Here is a 20,201-nt window from a genome sequence, read left to right on the forward strand (position 1 = left end):
ACATGGCAGTAGCTGATCTGTTTTTTCCCCCCTCGTCTTCTTTTCCTCCCCTCTCTTTAAATAGAACGCTTTACGCAAATCACTCTCCCCCCAAAAAAAAAGAAACCCGAAAGTTCCACCTCTGGGACACCGCTTTCAATCTCAGGATGTAAGAACGATCCCCACAACACCCACTTGACAGCAGAAAAACATTATATTTATGTGGTGGTGCTAGACTGATATGAAAAAAAATTATCTTAATAAGATTTTTTTTCCATATTGCACTGCCCTTGGTGGCCCTGAAATGCAACGCACAAAAACAAATTAAATCATGTAAAAAGAAATCAGAAAACAAACAAAAAAAAAAAATGAAAACAAAAACCAAAAAATGGAAAGACAAATTGAATATGCAAAGGCAAATCAGAAAACACAAAAAACAAATTAGAAACAACAAATGCAAATGGAGCAGCACACAAACAAAATAACAGCACAAACAAATTGGGAAGCATGAAAACAAAAAAAGCAGCGCATAAGCCAAATCGAAGCAGAAAAAACAGTGAAAGCTAAATGTACATCACAATTCAATCCCAGCTTTTCAACGAGTGATGAGGTGGAAGCAAGAACACGGAAAAGTAAAAAGAGATCTCTTATCTTTTTTAGATATTTTTATAAACTTTGGCAGAAAAGATGACGCTTGCATAACTTTGAGCACTCTCTTCCACAGCAGTGGCATCTGACATGTCTACTCAAGCAAAGCAGAACAAATTTGATGCCTCGATATCAGATACAATAGTTTGGTCTAAAATCATCCTGTTGATGCTTCCTTTTTATTGGGTGTAGCTGCTTAGGATTTTGATGGCTCTTATTTTTAAACACCAGTTGCCCGAGTACCCCTAGGATTTTTTTTTTTTGATGTTGGTTTTATTCTTGCTATTATCATAACAGTAAAATATAAAAATCAAGCACAACCGTTCATGAGAGCCTAACCTCTCTCTTTCTCACTCTCTCCTAGGACTATAGCAGAGTGAAAGATGGCTGAACATGAAAATAACTGTGAACCTTTTACTGTCAGACTCAGCAACTCCTTTCTAGACAGGCACACCTCAGAGATCTGAAAGCTCACCTGCGAAGAGCCCTCCTCAGCACCCGAGATCAATGCATCTCCTCTCCATGCAGCAACATGAACCCCGTGCTGTGCCACCTGCTCACTTCTCCAAGTGAGTTTTACCCCGCTCCTACTCAACACAGAACCTAGTTGTTTCAATGTTTCAGGCTCAAGGCCAGATCACCTACATCACCTAATGCAAGAATCGAAATGAACAATCGCTTTCCGCTTCCCCACATTGCCAGCAGACCTTGGTGATGTAGTTATCATCAGGGATTCAATTGTACGTAACCTCTATATTTCATGCCATAAACAGAAAGTTTTTGTTTCTTGTTTTCCAGGTGCACAAGTTCAAGACATTACAAAAAGAGTGCTGACAGTCTTTGAGAAACACAGGGTCAGGGCTGTTGAAACCGTCATATACCATGCAGGCATAAATGACTTTCGATTTCAACAGTTGGAGGTTCTAAAGGTAGACTTTGCAGCACTAATCCAGGCTATGAAAGAGAGGACCCACCATGCGAGAATCATCATTTCAGATCCTCTGCTGTTGGCCAGAAGATCGAAAAAAGCACACCGCTAACTACTATTCTTGAACAACTGGTTCAGAGGCTTCTGCAAAAGATAAAACATCACTTTTGTGGACAACTGGGTCCCTTTTCTGGGAAAGACGGTGTTTCTTCAGACCAGATGGTCTGCACCCTAATAGATTGGCCACCCGGGTCCTCTCTGACAACATCTCAAAAGTAATCGGTCTTTCTTGACTAGGTAATTTTAGTCCTAATGGTCTCTATCATGCTGTTTTAGGATGTGGTAATTCTGTAGTGAGCTCACTGATATATGTACACTGTATTACTGCAAGAATAACTAACCATAGTCAAACCAATAAACCAAGACAAAGTGGTATAAACACTAATAATATAGTTACCATTTTACCTATAGATGTGCACTCTATTAAAACAACAATATAGATTAAAGAAAAACTTTGCACAAACTGCCTTATTACTATTTCAAGTTGCCGCAAAACACTCCATTTTAGCACTGCTCTTCCGAGACCTTAAACAGGGATCTGCTAAATATTAGAGCATTAACTATCAAGACTTTTTACATTAACAATCTTATTGATGATGGGAAAATAGACTTCTCACTAAGTGAAACATGGCTCAGCTCAGATGGTGCCGTGGTGTTAATGAAGCAGCACCTCTGAAATACAGCTTTGCTCATTTGGTTCACTGAAGCAAGAGAAAAGGTGGTTTAGCAAGTATTTAATCGGGCCGATTAAATTGTAAAAATCTTTTGAACATAGAGCTGTTGTTATTCAAGGAGTCTCCCAGTCTCTCATGGGTCATTCCATGTCAAATCAACTGATTTTCCAGAAGTTCCATACACTTTGGTCTCAAAAAAAACAGGTGTATCCATGTTATCCAGGAGACACCATGTAAAATTATTTTGATATAAAATCAATACTTTCCAAGGTACAGCCAATTTTGTAAGGACAGAGAGTTGTCAAATTTGACACGGTTTTATTTTTTCATCAATTTCACAAGACCATATCTCAAGAACTAAATCACCAAGCAGGCTCAAAATTGAATAAGGGTACTTTTACAGGTATAGTACGTAACAAAATCAAAATGTTTGGTCCAGATGGCACCACTTGATAAGATACTTGTTTAGATACGTCCACAGGGCTTTTCAAAAGGTTATAAACAAACAAGAAATTGCACATGGGGTTGCCCAGCCAACCTCTCAAATGTGGAAAAATCCTTTTCTGTCTAATTTTCAGACCAGCTTAATGTACTGTGGGAATGTTCAGACATTTTTAAAATTATTTTTCTTGTATCCTACATGGTCCCATCTTTCTCAAAAAAAAAAACAAATCTTACTTTCCTTATGTGAATCTTTATTTTTCATTCTAAGCATGGGTTAAATTCACCATTTGTCAGTAATAATAATCATCAAGCTCTTCATCACTTAGGTATAGGACTATTGATTTATCATTAGATACAACACTGGTTACAATAAAATGTTAACATCTTGGTATTGCAGCAGCAGGAATGTGACCCATTTCATTTATGGTTCAAACGAAGTGCAGAGTGTACTCAACATGGTACTGCCTCCCACAGACTGTTGTAGGTACTTAGCAGTGCAATGACACACTGTAATGGCACCCAAAAAACATTGTCTCCAGGTGGCCAATGGAAAGACTATGCAGGATAGTTTGGATGCAAGAAACATATCAGATGTCTGATTCCACTTCACTCTTGTCACGAATCACACCAACCTAGCATTTTTCATCATGCATGCACCCAACATAGCCCTCAATTAAGACACTGGTCTAATGTGAGGGACATGTGTGATCCAACACGAGTGTGATCATGAGAGGGCAGGATCTCAGCTACTGTTTCAGTGGTGAATATTTGGTCAACCAACTGACTCTCTTCACCAGTCACCCGGCTGAATTTGTGTTTGCCATCTTCTGTAGGGATGTAACAGTAGTATTCTGAAGTATCAGGTGCTCTTTCAGACACAAGGAATCGCATTCCCTGTTCAGCAATTTGAGATAGGACATTGTCATTTCATATGAAAAAAGTTTGACATTTTTGATAACTTACTGATTGAATACTCAATGGTTACCACCACAGGTGGGTAGTAACGAGTTACTTTTACTCCGTTACATTTACTTGAGTAACTTTTTAAAAAAAATTGTACTTCTAAGAGTAGTTTAACTGCACCATTCTTTTTACTTGAGTACATTTATGAAGAAGAAATGCTACTCTTACTCCGCTACATTGGGCAACACTCGAATTGTTACTTTTTTCCCCCCATTAGATACAGTACGCTATATTTTTGCCAGAGAGAATCCGCCAGTGGATCTACTGCATGACTGTTTCACCAATAAGACGTAGCAACAATAATCACATGGCTCCGTTTCACAAATCAGACGTAGCCATGCAGTCACATGACCACACACAAACTGTCGCGTCCTAGCGGCACAAATTCCTCACAGACAGCGGACAAGGAAAAGGTTCTCATGAAAAATGAGAACCAACTTCTGCTGAAGCTTAACTATCACTTCACTGAGTGAAGAACAAGCACGTTTAAACAAACATGCACAGACACAGACAGTCAAGGTAAAGTGAGACTTCTTGTACGTGCACAGGCTGTCTTGTTCTAATGTTATTTTCTATCAGCTGTGCTATTTGGAGGGCAAGTGAATAAGCAGTATTATACTGTTAGTGTACAGCAGGGGTGCCCACACTGTTTTCGGCTTGTGAGCTACTTTTAAAATGACCAGGTCGAAATGATCTACCTACAATAAAAATGCTATTATATATATATATATATATATATATATATATATATATATATATATATATATACACACACACACACACACACACACACTGAGTATACTTTATACATAAAATATGTTATTGTACCTTGCATAACCCTTATGGCACAATAACAGTTCAATACATTTATGGTCACTACAGTATTTGGATTTAATAATCTTCATGTGGGAAAAGGCCGACTCACATAAATAAGTAGAGCCAAATAATGCAGTTAAGGAGGTAGCACATTTCCTCATGTTTGGGTACTTTTCCTGTGTAAGTTCCAAAACTGTCAATGAGCCCCATACTTCAGCTGAATGTCATCCTGTAGTGTCAAAATCTCATCCTTCACTGTAGAGGAGTTTAAGGTGAAACAGTGTTGCAATTTTTGATGCGGATGAATCCCCCTCAACATCTTCCCTAAATGGATAGCACTTAAATGTAGCGATTGGCTCAATTAAAGCTGAGTCTTCAAACCGTCTGACAGACAATTTTTAATCTGCTCTGTGTAGCGTATGCGGTCAAGTTGTGCACACGCCTTCCATTGCATCTCCAGCTCTGACACAAGGTTTTGGATGTTCCCCACATCAAGGCGCTGCAGCTTTGAGGACAGATGTTGCATTTTTTTGCTTGAAAGCATTAACTGAGCTAATCATATTGACCATGGTTTTCTCTTTTCCTTGAAGCTGTAAATTAAGCTCATTCAACATGTTGGAAAAAAATGCCAAGTCTAGCGGCCATTGATCGTTATTGTTTGTATTCTGCATGTTTAATGACAAGGAGAAACTCCTTTTTCCCCGGCCAGGGGTCTTGAAATCTCAGCAGGAATTTCTCCCGAGCCATCTGCCGCAACGAAGGCCTCTTTTATCATCTCTCCATCTTGGAAGGACTTCTTATGCTTAATGATCGAGTGACTCACCCAGAATGATGCTTCGGTGTGTCTGCCTTTGCTTTTGAATTCAGCCGAATGAAAAATGGCTGCTGTCCGATTAACTGAGATTTTAGTTCCCTCTCCTTTCTCTTTCTCAGATCTCCTTTCGAAAGGAAGTCAGTTTCGTATTTTTTATGAACAGTTTGAAAGTGCCTTTCCACATTTTCCTTCTTTGGAATAGCAATGATAGATTGACAGATCAGACAAACGCACTTCGATTGTGATATAGTGAGAGAAAAAATCCTCTTCCAATTCCACATCCAGCCCATAACCAACAAATTTTTTTTAAATCCCTTCTTTAGTCGATAAAAATTGGAAGGCTAACTAGATCACTTAGATAGCTGGAGTTTTGCAGTAGCTTGTGCGTTTGATCGTGCATGCGGGATGACCAGTGTGTTAGAAGAAGAGAGATCTCAGACTGGCCGCCCTGTATGTTAATCAAGTGGCAAATGCCATAGGGAGGTAGACTAACATTTAAAAAAAAATTTTTTTTGAACACAACGCGATTTACCTGCACTACCCTTTCCAATCTACCGGTCGATCGCAATCGACGTATTGGGCACCCCTGGTGTACAGTATATCTTGTCACTGTAAGTAGTTTGCACTGTTCAAACATACATGTTACCTACTGTAGGTATTGGCTTCAAAAGCTTTGTTGTGAAAAACTGAGATTTGGAACTTTGTTATTTGTGCATCTTTATTTTGTAAAGATGTTATTTATTTTTACTCATTTTTTACTTTACTATTTGGAAATAGACAAAAATATAAAATAATGTGCAAATTCTGCTATCTTATTACAACATTTCTAAAAAATAAATAATTTATTATGATCAAACAGTTACTCAGTGCTTGAGCAGTCTTTTCACCAAGTACTTTTTTACTCTTACTTGAGTAATTTTTTGGATGACTTGAGTAATATTATTTTGAAGTAACGCTACTCTTACTTGAGTACACTGTTTGGCTACTCTACCCACGTCTGGTTACATCTATCAACAAAAGGCATATTAAGCTTATGTTCAGGATGGGAAATAAACATGAACAATTTGCATAAGAAAAGTAAGGTTTGTGTTTTGAGAAAAAAAGGGACAAGCGCTGCTTGCAATGTGACTCTACAAGTTGAAACGGTGACTGTTAATAAGCTGGTCACATCATCACACTCTCAAAGAGTAAGTTTTTTGTAACAGGTTACAATCAGCAAGAACGCAACCTTAAACTGGATCATGTAGTTTTGACAATGTCAAGTAGTGTTTTTGTTTCGATCTCTAACCATCAAAAATATTTTCGAATAAAACTCATAATTCTCAGAATCCCATTCATAAATTTAAGTCCAGGACATAACTACAAAAAAAAAATTACAGTAGTACTGTACACATCATTTTTATGAGTGTGGCACAAGGTGTCCCCCTGTTTTTGGAAACATTGTGTCCCATTTTGAGAACATTTATCCTCTTGCTCCTAAAATATCTCCAATAAGAGCTGCAAGTATATCACTCTGATACAGTATAAGTAAATAATTTAATTACAGTATGGATGTATAATTAGTTACTCATCAAAACCTTTATTTTAAAAAATATTTTTCAAGCTCATTCTTGAAACAAGTTCTGCTTGCACTAGAAACACTCTGTACAATAATTTGATTTTTGCACAGCAATTCACACATCATCTCCTGTCTTCTCTTGCAGTTACCCCACTAGTCCTGGGTAAAAATACTGTTTTTCCAATTAATCGTTATTTAATGCTTAAATGATTAAAGATCAGTCTCTCTCTCTCTCAATTTCTATCCAGCTCATTTACTATATGTAGATTTTTGCTTATCTTCATTTTTGACATTCAATTTAGTAGATGTCGCTAATGCGCCGGTTTCAAAAAACTTGGAAAAAGTACTTTACTACCTCGCATATAATAGTGTGTCCTCTTCAACTGAAATCAGATGTGTGCTTACTATGGATTCAAACAGCACATCAGTAAAAAGCAACTGTATAAAACCAAAGCTATATGTGAGCTGTGCAACTCAGAAGTATTGCTGTAACAACAAATCTGAGAAATCATTTATTCAGACATAAATGTATTCTGAGTCGACATCCAAATGAGTAGAGCCTAAACAATCTACACTGCAGATGACATTAAGCTCCAAGCTTCCATTTAATTTGCCTTACGCCCCAAAAAATAACAGAACCTATAGCAGTTTTATCTGTAAAGCTATGAGACCCTACACCATTGTTGAAAACAAGGGCTTTCGACAAATGATACAGGTTTTGGAACTATGATATGCTATACCAGTGGTGGCGAACCTATGGCACACATGCCAGAGGGGGCACTCAAAGCCCTCTTTGTGGGGGCTGTGTCTCCCCAACACAGAGTTTGTTACTAGAAAGTCAGAGGGACACGGGGCTGGGCAGCTCCCCTCCCCCTCTCCACACATGTCTGAGGACATTTCTCACAACATTCTCCCCTCTGCCCAGCAGCCCAATGGGAGATCTTCTTCCCTACCCTGTCTGAAGTAAGGTGGGCTGCTCACATGTGGCATGAGGGTGTGGTGCGGACAGCAGCTTGTTGAGTCTGTGGTGAAGGTGATTCCCATGGTAGGGTTGGAGAGAAGCTAGGTTGGTGGGGATGTGGTATAGCGGGTCCACAGCTCAAAATCGAAAAGGCCAGTTTTAATAGATAATCTCCACACTCGCGGCTTAGAGGGGGGCATGGTAGTGTGGTCATGGCGGTTCCTGAAAGCTTCGTGATGCAGGCAGTCCTCGCAGTCGTCCGCATCTGTAATTGTTGCCGGGAGCTGCTAATCACCACACCTGATCCATGTCCCCGTAATATATAATAGAATCGCGAGGCGGATGGAAAGCGGAAAAAAGACAGAACAGGAACGGAGGTTAATGGGAAAGACCTGCGTGAAACACTTGAGAAGACAGAAGGGATGACAAAGGAGAGCACAGGTAGTTCTGAAAATGAAATCCTTAAAGTGTGGAATTCTCTGCCAAATGATTTTAAGTCAATGAAAGCACTCGGGACTGCTTTTCTTACTTTGTTTGGATCATCTTATGCCTGTGAGCAGCTGTTTTCAGCTTTGAATTATATCAAATCTGACACCAGAAACAGACTAACAGATGACCTAAGTGCTGCATGTGTTGCTCTCAAACTTACAAAGGATGAGCCAGGGTTAGACAGATTATCAGCATGCATACAACAGCAAAAGTCACACTAATTGTTCAAAAGCATGCCAAATGCAAACTTTTACCTTTCAATAAAAAGTTGTTTGTATCATTGAAAGCTCTGTTATTGTGCTTTTCTTTTACGACAAAAGATGTTAATGTATGAGTTGTTTTTTCTAAACTAATACCTCAGTATCCAGGTTAAATTGCCGTGTTGGCACTTTGTGATAAACAAGTGGGTTTTGGGTTGTAGTTTGGGCACTCCGCCTCTAAAATGTTCGCCATCACTGTACTATACCAACCAGAAAGCATCTTAAGCAAAGAGGTGTCATGTCTCTCAGATCAGCAGAGAGAGCAACACTAACTTGAGACACCCAAGTGACAATCACGTCACTACATTAAAAACAACTGGGCACCGATGGAGGATGTGTTGCAGATGAGTGCTGAATGCCAATCACAATGGAAGAAAACTTGCTACCTACATAAAAAGCTGCCGAGATGGCCGATTGTTGTTCCAAAAACCTTTCTAGCATCTCCAATGTGTTGTTTCATCATGCCAATACATAAATTGGTATTCTGACAAATCCAATAAAAATTGCATCTCTTTAAGAATATGGCTAGCGGTCCTGCTACACTGGAAAAAGTCTGCAGCGTGTCTCTCCTGGCTATACAAGTGGGCAATTTTTGAACCTTTCAGAGCAGCCATACCAAAGTGAGCATGTGCACATAGCAACCAACATGAAGTAGCTCTGTAACTTGTACCACAGAGTTAATATTAGCGGCACCGTCAGTCACGATGGCTGGTTCTTTGTCTTTTATGTTCCACTCATCCAACGCTGCTGACAACAAGCATCAGATCTAAATCTTCATTTAAAATGCTTCCTTTTTGTCTGCAAAGGAACTGTTAGGACACATTTTTGATAGTGATTAAGATTACTGCTACATGTGAGCAACTGAAGATGTGTAACTTGCAGAATTCTAGAAAGACAGGAGTCTTCCCATTGTATCTTTAACTTCAACTAATTCAAGATTAGTTTAAATGTCCAATAGAGGAAATAACTTTGGCTAACAGTTTAGATGAATGATGTCTATATGGAGATTCATAACACATGAATAGGTTACTGAATTACATTTCTTATTTAAAAAGCAGTATTTGATTATTTTATAATATTATTCACAAGATATGTATTATAAAGTACATGTCATTGTACTGTAATAAAACAAGGAGCACCCCCGTGTTGTGAAAAACGTTTTTGTAAAAAGATAATATTGTGTTCCATATCTTGCAAACACTGATGTTAACTGTTCATTACTAATAAAGTATTGATTCTTAAATGCCATTCCATGCTTATTACACTATGTAGACAGCCTTCAAATAAAGTGTTACTGAAATTTGGCACATTACATTAATATTCTCTAAGCATGGTCAAGTAATCTCTAAAAAAAAAAAAAAAGTCAGCACTTCAAATATATCAGTCCATGCTAATACAATCAAGATAAAACTGATAATGATTTGAATTGGGACATCAGTGCTCATATCCAGCCATATGCTCCACAGAAGTTTAATGTGCTTTTGTTTATTTTTTTGTTGTTTTTTGCTTACATTTCACATACATACATACCGTTTCGTACCTGCTCCTTCTACAAGTAGTACTGGATTAGGTTGGGGTGGTTGGGAGTTTTACGACAATGCCTTTCCTGGCAGCCCTAGATACAGGGCAGAAAACAGCCCTGGACAGGGCCTCAGAGCTAGTCACACACACCATACTAAAGCTGTGTTTCTCAGCCAGAATTAGGTTACCAGTGGTCATCGCTGGGTGCGAGTATATGAAATATTTTAAAGGTATAATCTGCTGACAGAGCTGTGTGAGTTTTTTAATTTTTAATTGTGCATGAGTCAGTCTGATAAGAATGGGATAAAAAAAAATATCACAGAGCGTTGTTGGTCCCTTCAGGTGGTAATGGTTGGGGATGATATCGTGAACTGTGAAGTCAGTAGTTAAAATTGCTTTTTTTTTTTCTCCTTATGGACTCTGAGCATGATACAATGACATTCAATTAATGGGGGGGTGGGAGTTCCTCATATGAAAGTTCAAGAGCCATAGGTACTGCATATCAGTACTCACCAGAAACACTGTAGGTACTACAAGTTCAAACTGAAAGAGCACTGCTCAGAAAACTAAATAAAATAGGAAGTGAAGCAGAGTGCACCCAGGTATAGTAATTAAACCAATGACATAAACTGTAAAACTGCAGGCCACAATAATTCAAAGTTATACTATTAGCAGTACTTCAAAATCAACCATAGCATGCAGTCCTTCAGTAAACACGTTGTTCTCAATAGAGTAAAAACTGATCAGAATCTGACTCAAGGTCTTTAATTATTTATATTCTGTATCACTAGCATTCTGTAACTTTTCTAGTACTTCCTCGTGGAGCTCACACAATAGCAGAAGATTTTTATTCAATATCAATATTACTGAAATTTTACAATACTCAATACCTTCCAATACCACAGCAAAAACTGACATCCTATTTAATGGCTTTTCATTGAAGTGCCTCCACTTAATGAAGTAAACAATACTGTGCCTTTTTCTATAATAAAGTATAAAATATATAAATAACTAACGTCAGCTTTCAAATACTGGTATATCCATCAAGTAGCTACCCAACTATCACTTAAGTAAACTAGTACTGGCATTCTTAAATATCAAAATACAATGCAACAACTGAATTTTAGTCTGGGTCAGAGATGGGAATCCCTACAGTGTAACAACAAATGGGGTTTACAATCCTGGGGGGATTTCAGCATAGCGTTTATAAAGAATGATATATCACAAACTACAATACATGATCTACCTTAGCCTTTGGACATAATCTCTGTTCTACAACTGGAAACTGCTACTTATAATCCCAATTAAACATAAAATTCAAACATCACTACAGATTTAGTGCTGAATTAATGAATTACAAGAGATATTTCCAATCAAACCAACTCTTTAAAGCAGTCTTTGAAACAACATGCCTTAGGAATCTGGTTTGTCAGTGAACCTATTGATTACGTTTACAATATTTGATATTATAAGATTTATTCCTTATTCATTTATATTTGAATCATTAGCTAGTTAAAAATACTGAAGAGTAATATTTAATGGATTGATAAAATAAGTCAAATTTCAAACGTCAGAAACTCCTGGGGCCTTATGTATATATAACGTAATGCATATAATTCACACTAAAACATACCACAGAGACAAAACTAGATGCATAAAACTGCGCAAGAAAAGTTACAGCTTCCCTTTATAAACACCAGTCAATGTGAATTTTAACACATATGCACATACCTACAGCACCAACCCATTCCTCACAGAATTATGCCTCTTTTAATATGCAAATCAATATAAATAGCCCTTTCCCTTTAGTGTTTTGATAAAAGACGATGGCAAAAGCATGTGTAAAAAAAGAATTTCAGCAAATGCAAAATGGAGGTCTTGCTCAGCTTAGATTAGACAAGGAAAAATGTGCTATTTGGAGGCTTAAGCAGTGGTATAAAGAACAAAATTGAGTGGTACAGCATGGCGAGGCACTCAAAAGTTTAAGTTCAGAAAATCGCACAGTGCCCAAAATAAAAAAAAAAAAAAAAAAAAAAGAAGTGGTCAGATATCAAAGTCTCCGTCAAAAGGTGAGTACCATCCCACCATCTGGAAAACAAAAAAGTCTATTTCGAAATTAAAGCCGAAATGTCAACTTTAGTCTAAAAATTTCCACTTTAATCTCGTAGTTTCTCACTAAATTCGAACTTCTTAAAATTTCATCTTAAAATCAATGTTTAATTTACAAGAGGTTCTCAAACACCATCGTAACTAAAGTAGCACGTTAAATACTTTGTATTCTAAGTGTTGCCACATGCTTCCTAAATGGCTTTCTCTTATGCCGACAGGAGTGCACAGGCAGTGATTGCCACACAGAATACATTACATTCATGAAACTGCATGCTCTATTAACATTTTAGAATACTAGGGGCTTTGCCCCCTGCTCGCTTCTCTCACCCATAAACTACCCACGGGACAAGCTACGCCAAAGCCACTTCATGTCTCTGCCGCTCACGTTGTGAAGAGGGTGGCTGAACGCACACTAAGGGAGATGCGGTCACTCCTCCGAAACCCCCTCTTTAACGGTGAAACAATGGGAAACAAATACATTTTATTACTCTGGGCTCGATCAGCTGCTGGCTTGCTGCTGCTGCCGTTCAGCATGTTGCACAGCACTTTGAACATTTAAAAGCCTGTACAGTGGCTGTCCTTTTGTCTCACTGCCTTGTCTTGTGGGACGTTAAAGTGTCTCTGAGAAAATCACGTCTCGTCTCCTTCCAAGATTTTTTTTTTATAATAGAGAGATTAAGATGTATACTTGATATCATTTTCATGATGAAATGCAATAAAGCATGTATTAATTAAGCATGTGGGGACATGGTAGCACATCGGTAGTGATGAGCTGGTGCCCCATCCTGAGATTGTTCCTACTTTGCACACAAAGCTTGCGTGACCCTGGATGGAATAATTTATTGTAGCAGTACTGTCTCTGTCAAAAGTACCAAACACAATTCCTGTCCTTCCATTTTCTTTCTCCACATACCCAATCACCTCACAATAGGCGTCTATAATAAATGTGAAACTAGCTATAAGCTTAGAATGCAGATTATTCAAAACTTTTTAAGAACACTGAAAAATTTGTTATACACGTTTAATTATTCCGTCCTTCCATCAATAAATCCAGGGTCACGCCATTCCCAGCAAGCATCAACCGTGAGGCAAAAACCATCCCTGAATGGGGCACCAGCTCATCGCAGCGTGAATACACATACACTGGTAACGTCAACTTAGCACCACCAAATCCCATAACCTGCAATGCTCTGGAAGGAAACCGAAGCACTGGCAGTCCTCCTTCTACACTTTAATACATTTAGAGTTGGCTGCTGTGTGGATTAATAGTGCTTCCAGTAATGCAATTGAATCCGAGTCTGCTGTGGCTCAACTGTTTAAATCTCAGCTTGCAACTCCTTGATTTTTTTTTTTTTTTTTTAAATAATCCCTTGGCTCATGTTGGTTGGGAGAGGGTGGGTGTGGGATGGTTGCATTACTTTGTATGTTATATCCATTTATTCCTGTCAATTTGTTTTTGCTCAATAAAAAGTTGATCAGAAAAAAAAAACATCAATAGCATGTTTTCTTTTGAAGAACACATTTCCTTAGAACAAACTTCCAAGTCTTATTATGCATCAACCAAATAATTCCCATGCACTCTCACATAAGCTTGTGCGTAATGGTATGTAAAGATGAGAATTAGCACATTAAATTCATTTCTTGTCTTTTACGCTCAGCTGTGACATGTAGTATGAAAGACCAACCATACTTGGCTATCCAATAGTAATGAGCTTTTCCACTGCACAAAGCTAAATACAGGTGGGATGTCTGATAAAAAAAGATCACAGAAAGCTGTGACACACTTCTCACCTTGGGATCAAGTCAAGTCAAGCTGGGGAGCATGCACTGGAACAGTGCGTTGCCGCATCCAGTACACAGCGAAACAACTCAGGATCCCGGTTGGCAACCCCCCCAGGCGGACACGCTGTCCAGTCCCACCCTCTGGAAATGACCCTCTATCTGTCACAGCCAGGTGTTACGTGGGCAACCCTTTGGCCTGGTCCAGTCACTCGGTCTCCAATAATGAGGATCTTACGAGCCGGATCACCCTCGGGGAAACGTGCCACATGGCCGTAGTGCCGTAACTGATGCTCCCTTACAATGTGCCTCATTCGGGACTCCATGAGGAACTGCTCATTCGACACAAAGTCAAACCAACGAAGATTTTCCGGAGAGGCACAGTACCAGTACTCCTTTGGTACAGTGTACCTTGGGATATAAATGTGAAAATTGCATATTTTACTAATGAAAGAAAGAAAGCAGACAACATGGTAACTTATGATTTATTTGAAAGAAGACATCCTTGGATATGTAAAAATATCAATTACTGATTTTGCTTGACTTGTGGATTTATTGCAACATACACCAGCTGCACACTTTTCAAATCAGGTTTTTCAAAACAATCAGGTTTGCGACATGCTTTTTTGTGAGATTGCATCAGTATATGTAGAAGATGTCAGCTGGTTAACACTTGAGAACAGTAATATGTGGTGGACAAGTCAAATGAACAAACTTCAAATGTCACAAACTTGGAATGCTTTATTTTTTTCTAAACTTGAAGACTACCTTAGTGAATAAAGTGTTATTATTAAATTGTTTTTTCAATATTACTATAATTCTTTTCACCTTTCTTGTAAATGTCTCTTTTTCCTGTTTTTTAAAAGCTGTCTCATATAACTAATCAGACTTTGCTACTATTTATGCCTGTGTGTTCCAGAATTTGCCACTGAATCGGACAGCAATAATTACTCTTAAACTGGAATCCTTGTCCTACTCACTACTGTACCATCCAAATATTTGCCTTTGTGCTTTCAACATGTTTGACTCATTTAGTTATTACAACTTTCAATGTCAATTAGTCTTGATACACTTAAACAGTAAGTAATGTTTTTTGCAGCCCCGCCAACTGCACATCTCCAAGATTATATGCTTCTGTTAATGCATTACATGTAGTATTTTGTGAGGGTGGAGCCCCGTTCCAATGGGGCCAGCCTCACTCCTACTTCAGCCAATAAAAGCTTCCAAGACCAAGTTCATTACAATAAAAGGGTAATGCAAAGTATCCATTATCAGGGATGTGTGTGGCGCTCCATTAAAAGGAGAATAATCTCAAGTCCAACTTTAAAGGCACGACTGCATCTAACAGCTGATTGGTCTTATCATCACGCTGTCAAAACGAGCATGAACTTGGTGTTTTTTACTTCTGCACTAATTCCATAAATAAATAAAAGCATATATAATTAAAGATTTTAAGTCTTGAAAATGCTGTAGGACTTTTGTAAATGCAATTGGAACAATTTCTCTTTCGCTTGCACAGTTGGAGTCTCTGTTTTACTCTGTGCCTTTGCTAGTGCTTACATCTTTTGACTTTTTTTGGTGTTCCCATAAGTACCATCTTATAACGTCTCATGTACATAGGTTGAGAACCACTAATCTATTGCACAATGGACTCAACCAAACTTCAGAATAAGAGTGACATTCATTGCTGCTCAAAATCTAATTCTTGGCCTGTAACAAAAACAAAGAACCATCTTCCTTTTCAAATTACATTACAGAATAAGGGATAAAAAAAACAAGAAGTCAGCCTATGGAAATTAAATCTTCCTCAACACTGGACTGAAGAAAAAAAAAAACTAACAAACAAGGAAAAACAGCCACAGTAATTGATTGGTAAACAATGTAACTGGCTTCACCAAATTTAATTTTTTTGAGACCAAGCTAACTTTGCTACTCAGAGCAAAATATTCAAATATTGCCATAACAGTGATATACAATAAAGAAAATATCCCCACTACAGTGGAACCTCGGGTCATGAATGTCTCTGAACACGTACAAATCGGGTTACAACCAAAAAGTTCGCCAAACTTTTGCATCTGTTCACATCCACACACTCGGCTCACGAACAAGCCAGTTTCCCTTCCGGTTCACACGCACCGATGATTTGCGCACGTATTCAGTCTCTCCTTGTGCAGCGAGCAAGCGAGAGAGAGAGAGCTGGCCGTGTTAGGCGGAGAAGACAGTTAAAGAATGCACCGGGCTTGTTTTTAAAGAGACTGATTCCACCATTGTTTTAACCTCATTGTATTTAATGAAGACTTTTTTCTATTGGATTTTAACCTCCACTTCACTTCTGTTTACAGTAATCCCTCGCTATATTGCGCTTCGACTTTCGTGGCTTCACTCTATCGCGGATTTTATATGTAAGCATATTTTCGCGGATTTCTGCGGACAATGGGTCTTTTAATTTCTGGTACATGCTTCCTCAGTTGGTTTGCCTAGTTGATTTCATACAAGGGACGCTATTGGCAGATGGCTGAGAAGCTACCCAACCAGAGCGTGTATTACCTATTAAATAAAACTCCTCAAATATATTGTGAGCACGGGGGCTCTTCGCACCCCTAGAGGATACGGTCGCTCCTCAAAAAATGCTGAAAGATTACCTTCACATTGCTCTCTTCTTTGCTGGGCTTACATATGGCTGCTTTATCAAGCGATATGCTTCATGCACGGTGCTTCGCATACTTTAAAGATCAAACAGCACATACTGATTTTTACTTTTCTCTCTCTCTCTTGCTCTGACATTCTCTGCTCCTGATGGAGGGGGTGTGAGCAGGGGGGCTGTTCGCACACCTAGACGATACGGACGGTCGTCTAAAAGTGCTGAAAGATTACCTTCACGTTGCTCCCTTCTGTGCAGCTGCTTCGTGAAGCGACATGCTGCACGGTCCTTCGCATACATAAAAGCTCGAAGGGCACATATTGATTTTTGATTGTTTGTTGTTATCCGTCTCTCTCTCTCTCTCTGACATTCTCTGCTCCTGACGGAGGGGGTGTGAGCTGCTGCCTTCCTTGCAACTGCTTTGTGCAGCGGTGCTTCGCATACTTAAAAGCCAAACAGCGCTATTCATTTGTTTGCTTTTCTCTCTCTCTCTGACATTCTCTGCTCCTGACGCGCACTCCTTTGAAGAGGAAGATATGTTTGCATTCTTTTAATTGTGAGATGGAACTGTCATCTCTGTCTTGTCATGGAGCACAGTTTAAACTTTTCCAAAAGAGACAAATGTTTGTTTGCAGTGTTTGAATAAAGTTCCTGTCTCTCTACAACCTCCTGTGTTTCTGTGCAAATCTGTGACCCAAGCGTGACAATATAAAAATAACCATATAAACATATGGTTTCTACTTCGCGGATTTTCACCTTTCGCGGGGGGGTCTGGAACGCAACCCCCGCGATCGAGGAGGGATTACTGTACAGCGATCGGTTCGTAGCGTGCATTGTTGCAATGTTAATTTAATAAACAACCAAGAAAAGTATGGATTTTTCAAATGTTCATGTTTTTCCCTGTGCTTAAAACTCATTTAAAAAAAAAGTGTTTACAGTGAGCGGTTCATAAGGCTATAGCGTGAATTCTTGCAATGTTACTTTTCTCTGTTCAAGGTTTTCTCACTGTTATTCAATGTTTTTACATTTAGTTTACTATTAAGCTGTGCATTCTATGGTATAATTATTTTTGTGCTTAAAAATCTTTAAAAAAAAAAATATATATTTACATACAGTTCGTACGGTCTGGAACGGATTAATTGTATTTACATACAATCGTATGGGGGAAATTACTTCGGGTCACGACCAAATCGGGTTACGACTAGAGTTTTGGAACGAATTACGGTCGTGACCCGAGGTTCCACTGTACAATAGATAGATAGATAGATATACTTGGTTTGTGCAATTTATCAAAATCCACACTAACCAAATGCTTGGCTCCTGCCACTTAGTGAAACATTAAACAAGCAAGTTATTCGGTCTCAGTGAAAACCTCTAACTTGTACTAAAAACTCTCAATACCAGACTCTAAATACAGAATATATAATGATGTGTTTGTGTCTTGCTTTCCCCAGATAGAATGCAGAAAATCTATTTATATCATCACTCCATCTCTGTATGAAATATAACTTTAATACTGTGACATGTTAAACAATGCTGTATTGACTGATATACAAAAAGTTACTCACTGGGCAAGCGTTGATTTCCCTGATCCAGGCATTCCTCTCATTAAGATAAGGGTTTGAGGCTGGGGTGCACCTGTATATGCTGCCTCCCCTTGAGTCCCTTGAGTCTGTGACCCTTGGAATCCATTAGCGGCTTGTGGATCAAAAGGCTGAACCCAGGTACCATTACTGTAGGAGTAGAAGCTATTATCATTTCTGCCTAACTGATTTTCATAGCCTGTAGAATAAGGGCCATATACGCAATCCTGCATTATACCTTGACTGGCATAATTAGGATCAATCTGGCCCTGGGAAGGATCCCAACAATAATTGGCATTATTATAATAGTCTTCATAATTCCCCATGTATGGACCGCCCCCACTAGAAAAGAAATTGCCCTGTGCCATCTGAGCAGTGTTAAATGGTCTCTGGTGCATTTGGATGTTATATCTTGCATAAGCTTGATCCTGAGTCATTAAGAAAGCCTGAGGAGTCTGCCATTGATGATCATAACTAGCATCTGAATGGTTCCAGTTTGGAAAGTCAGTCTGATCATTAAAGCGCTGGCCTCTCCAGTGCTGTCGTCTGTTTCTGCGGTTATGTTTAGATTTTGGAGCACCGAAGTCTGAATTGTTTCTGCCGTTATTATGAAAGTGTTGTCTGCCTTCTGGCCGTCCCTTAGAGTTTGATGTATTTTGTGCATTATTACGTCCATTAGGCCTTGCCCGTTTTAAAGCAGATACCTGGGAACTGTTACTTTTCAAATTCACAGCTCCTGGATCACTGGGATCATCGATCTGTTCCAGTTCTCTGTAAAATTGGCTTAGCTCATTTTCCATTTCACTTGGTCGTCCTCCATATTCAGATTTGCATTTAGGTCCTATAAAACTGCTGCTATTCACAGTCCACTCATCTGAACATTTGCTATTGGCAGCTTTAAATTCAAAAGGGCCTTGTCTTTCAATCAAGGTTGTCCCCGCATTTTCATTTTTCATGCAGAATACACCCTTAGTGTCTTTTACAGGGTGAGAGTTCAGATGGGAGTCAGAGTCGTTTGTTTCTGGCTTATATTTAAAGCTGTCATCTTCAATAAATGAAACATCTGCATTTTCTTGACCTTTGGCAACATAGTCGACACAGGAAGTTTCAATTTCATTCTTGCTACTACCATGTGTTAAAGCAGAAAAGTTACCACTTCTGTAATCCTCTGGATCACAACTGTGTTCCACATCACTGTGCTCTATTATTTCAGGTTCCAGATTTGTTTTCTTGGAAAACTGTTCATTTATGTTCCCATCATCATTTTCAGAATGCTCTGTGCTATTCTCAAAGGTAGGCATCTGTTAATATAACAAAAGGAATTTAGAATATTACAAAAACTATTAAAAGAAGAAAAAGACAACTTCATAAGAGGATATATCACCAACATTAAGAAGATCACAAGATAATTTAAACTAGCAAAAAAACATATAAGTCAGTCCATGTGAAATCAACAGAGGCCTCTTGACTAACCATCTCAATATTTTTCATACTACTTGTAAATAATGTTGTTATATCCAATAATTGGTGTGCCAGAGTTTAGGTTTGTATCTTAATTAGTTTCTGAGATATGGGGCTTTAAAAATGGGATGTGGCCCCATATTTGCTGGAAAGAAAAAGAACAAGTGCTACTAAAAATGACAATGTTCTAGAAGTCATAACTTTTAAACTGTTAATACTAAATGCATAAAATGTTCCAGGATTGCTCTTTAGTAGTAGATGTCTAACTTCTAAAATAGTTGGTCCACAGTTGCATATTTGCCTATTTATGGCTTGCTGAAAACTGTATAAAAAATGTCCTTATATCTCTTAGTTGAAATAATGTCTTAATATCTTTGTGGTCGTGTCGTCGGACTTGCGGCCACATGTCTTGGACACTCGGGTGAAGAGAGGGGCGGAGCTGTCAACTGATCACCACCTGGTGGTGAGTTGGCTTCGATGGTGGGGGAGGATGCCGGTCAGGCCTGGTAGGCC

The 20,201-nt window shown here is 38.7% G+C and overlaps 1 protein-coding gene across 2 annotated transcripts in view; it reads right to left on the reverse strand.

The window, feature by feature from the left end:
- The window catches only part of LOC114649936 (NEDD4-binding protein 2-like 2), an 83,028-nt gene that overhangs the window by 56,617 nt on the left and 6,210 nt on the right, over positions 1–20,201 (reverse strand). For both annotated transcript variants that reach the window (XM_051927189.1, XM_028799316.2), the window contains exon 2: positions 18,213–19,528. In XM_051927189.1, the coding sequence (XP_051783149.1) occupies positions 18,213–19,528 (1,316 nt within the window). The remainder of the gene's footprint in view (positions 1–18,212; positions 19,529–20,201) is intronic.

This window comes from Erpetoichthys calabaricus, chromosome 4 (assembly GCF_900747795.2).
Source record: "Erpetoichthys calabaricus chromosome 4, fErpCal1.3, whole genome shotgun sequence".
Classification (NCBI taxonomy): domain Eukaryota; kingdom Metazoa; phylum Chordata; class Cladistia; order Polypteriformes; family Polypteridae; genus Erpetoichthys; species Erpetoichthys calabaricus.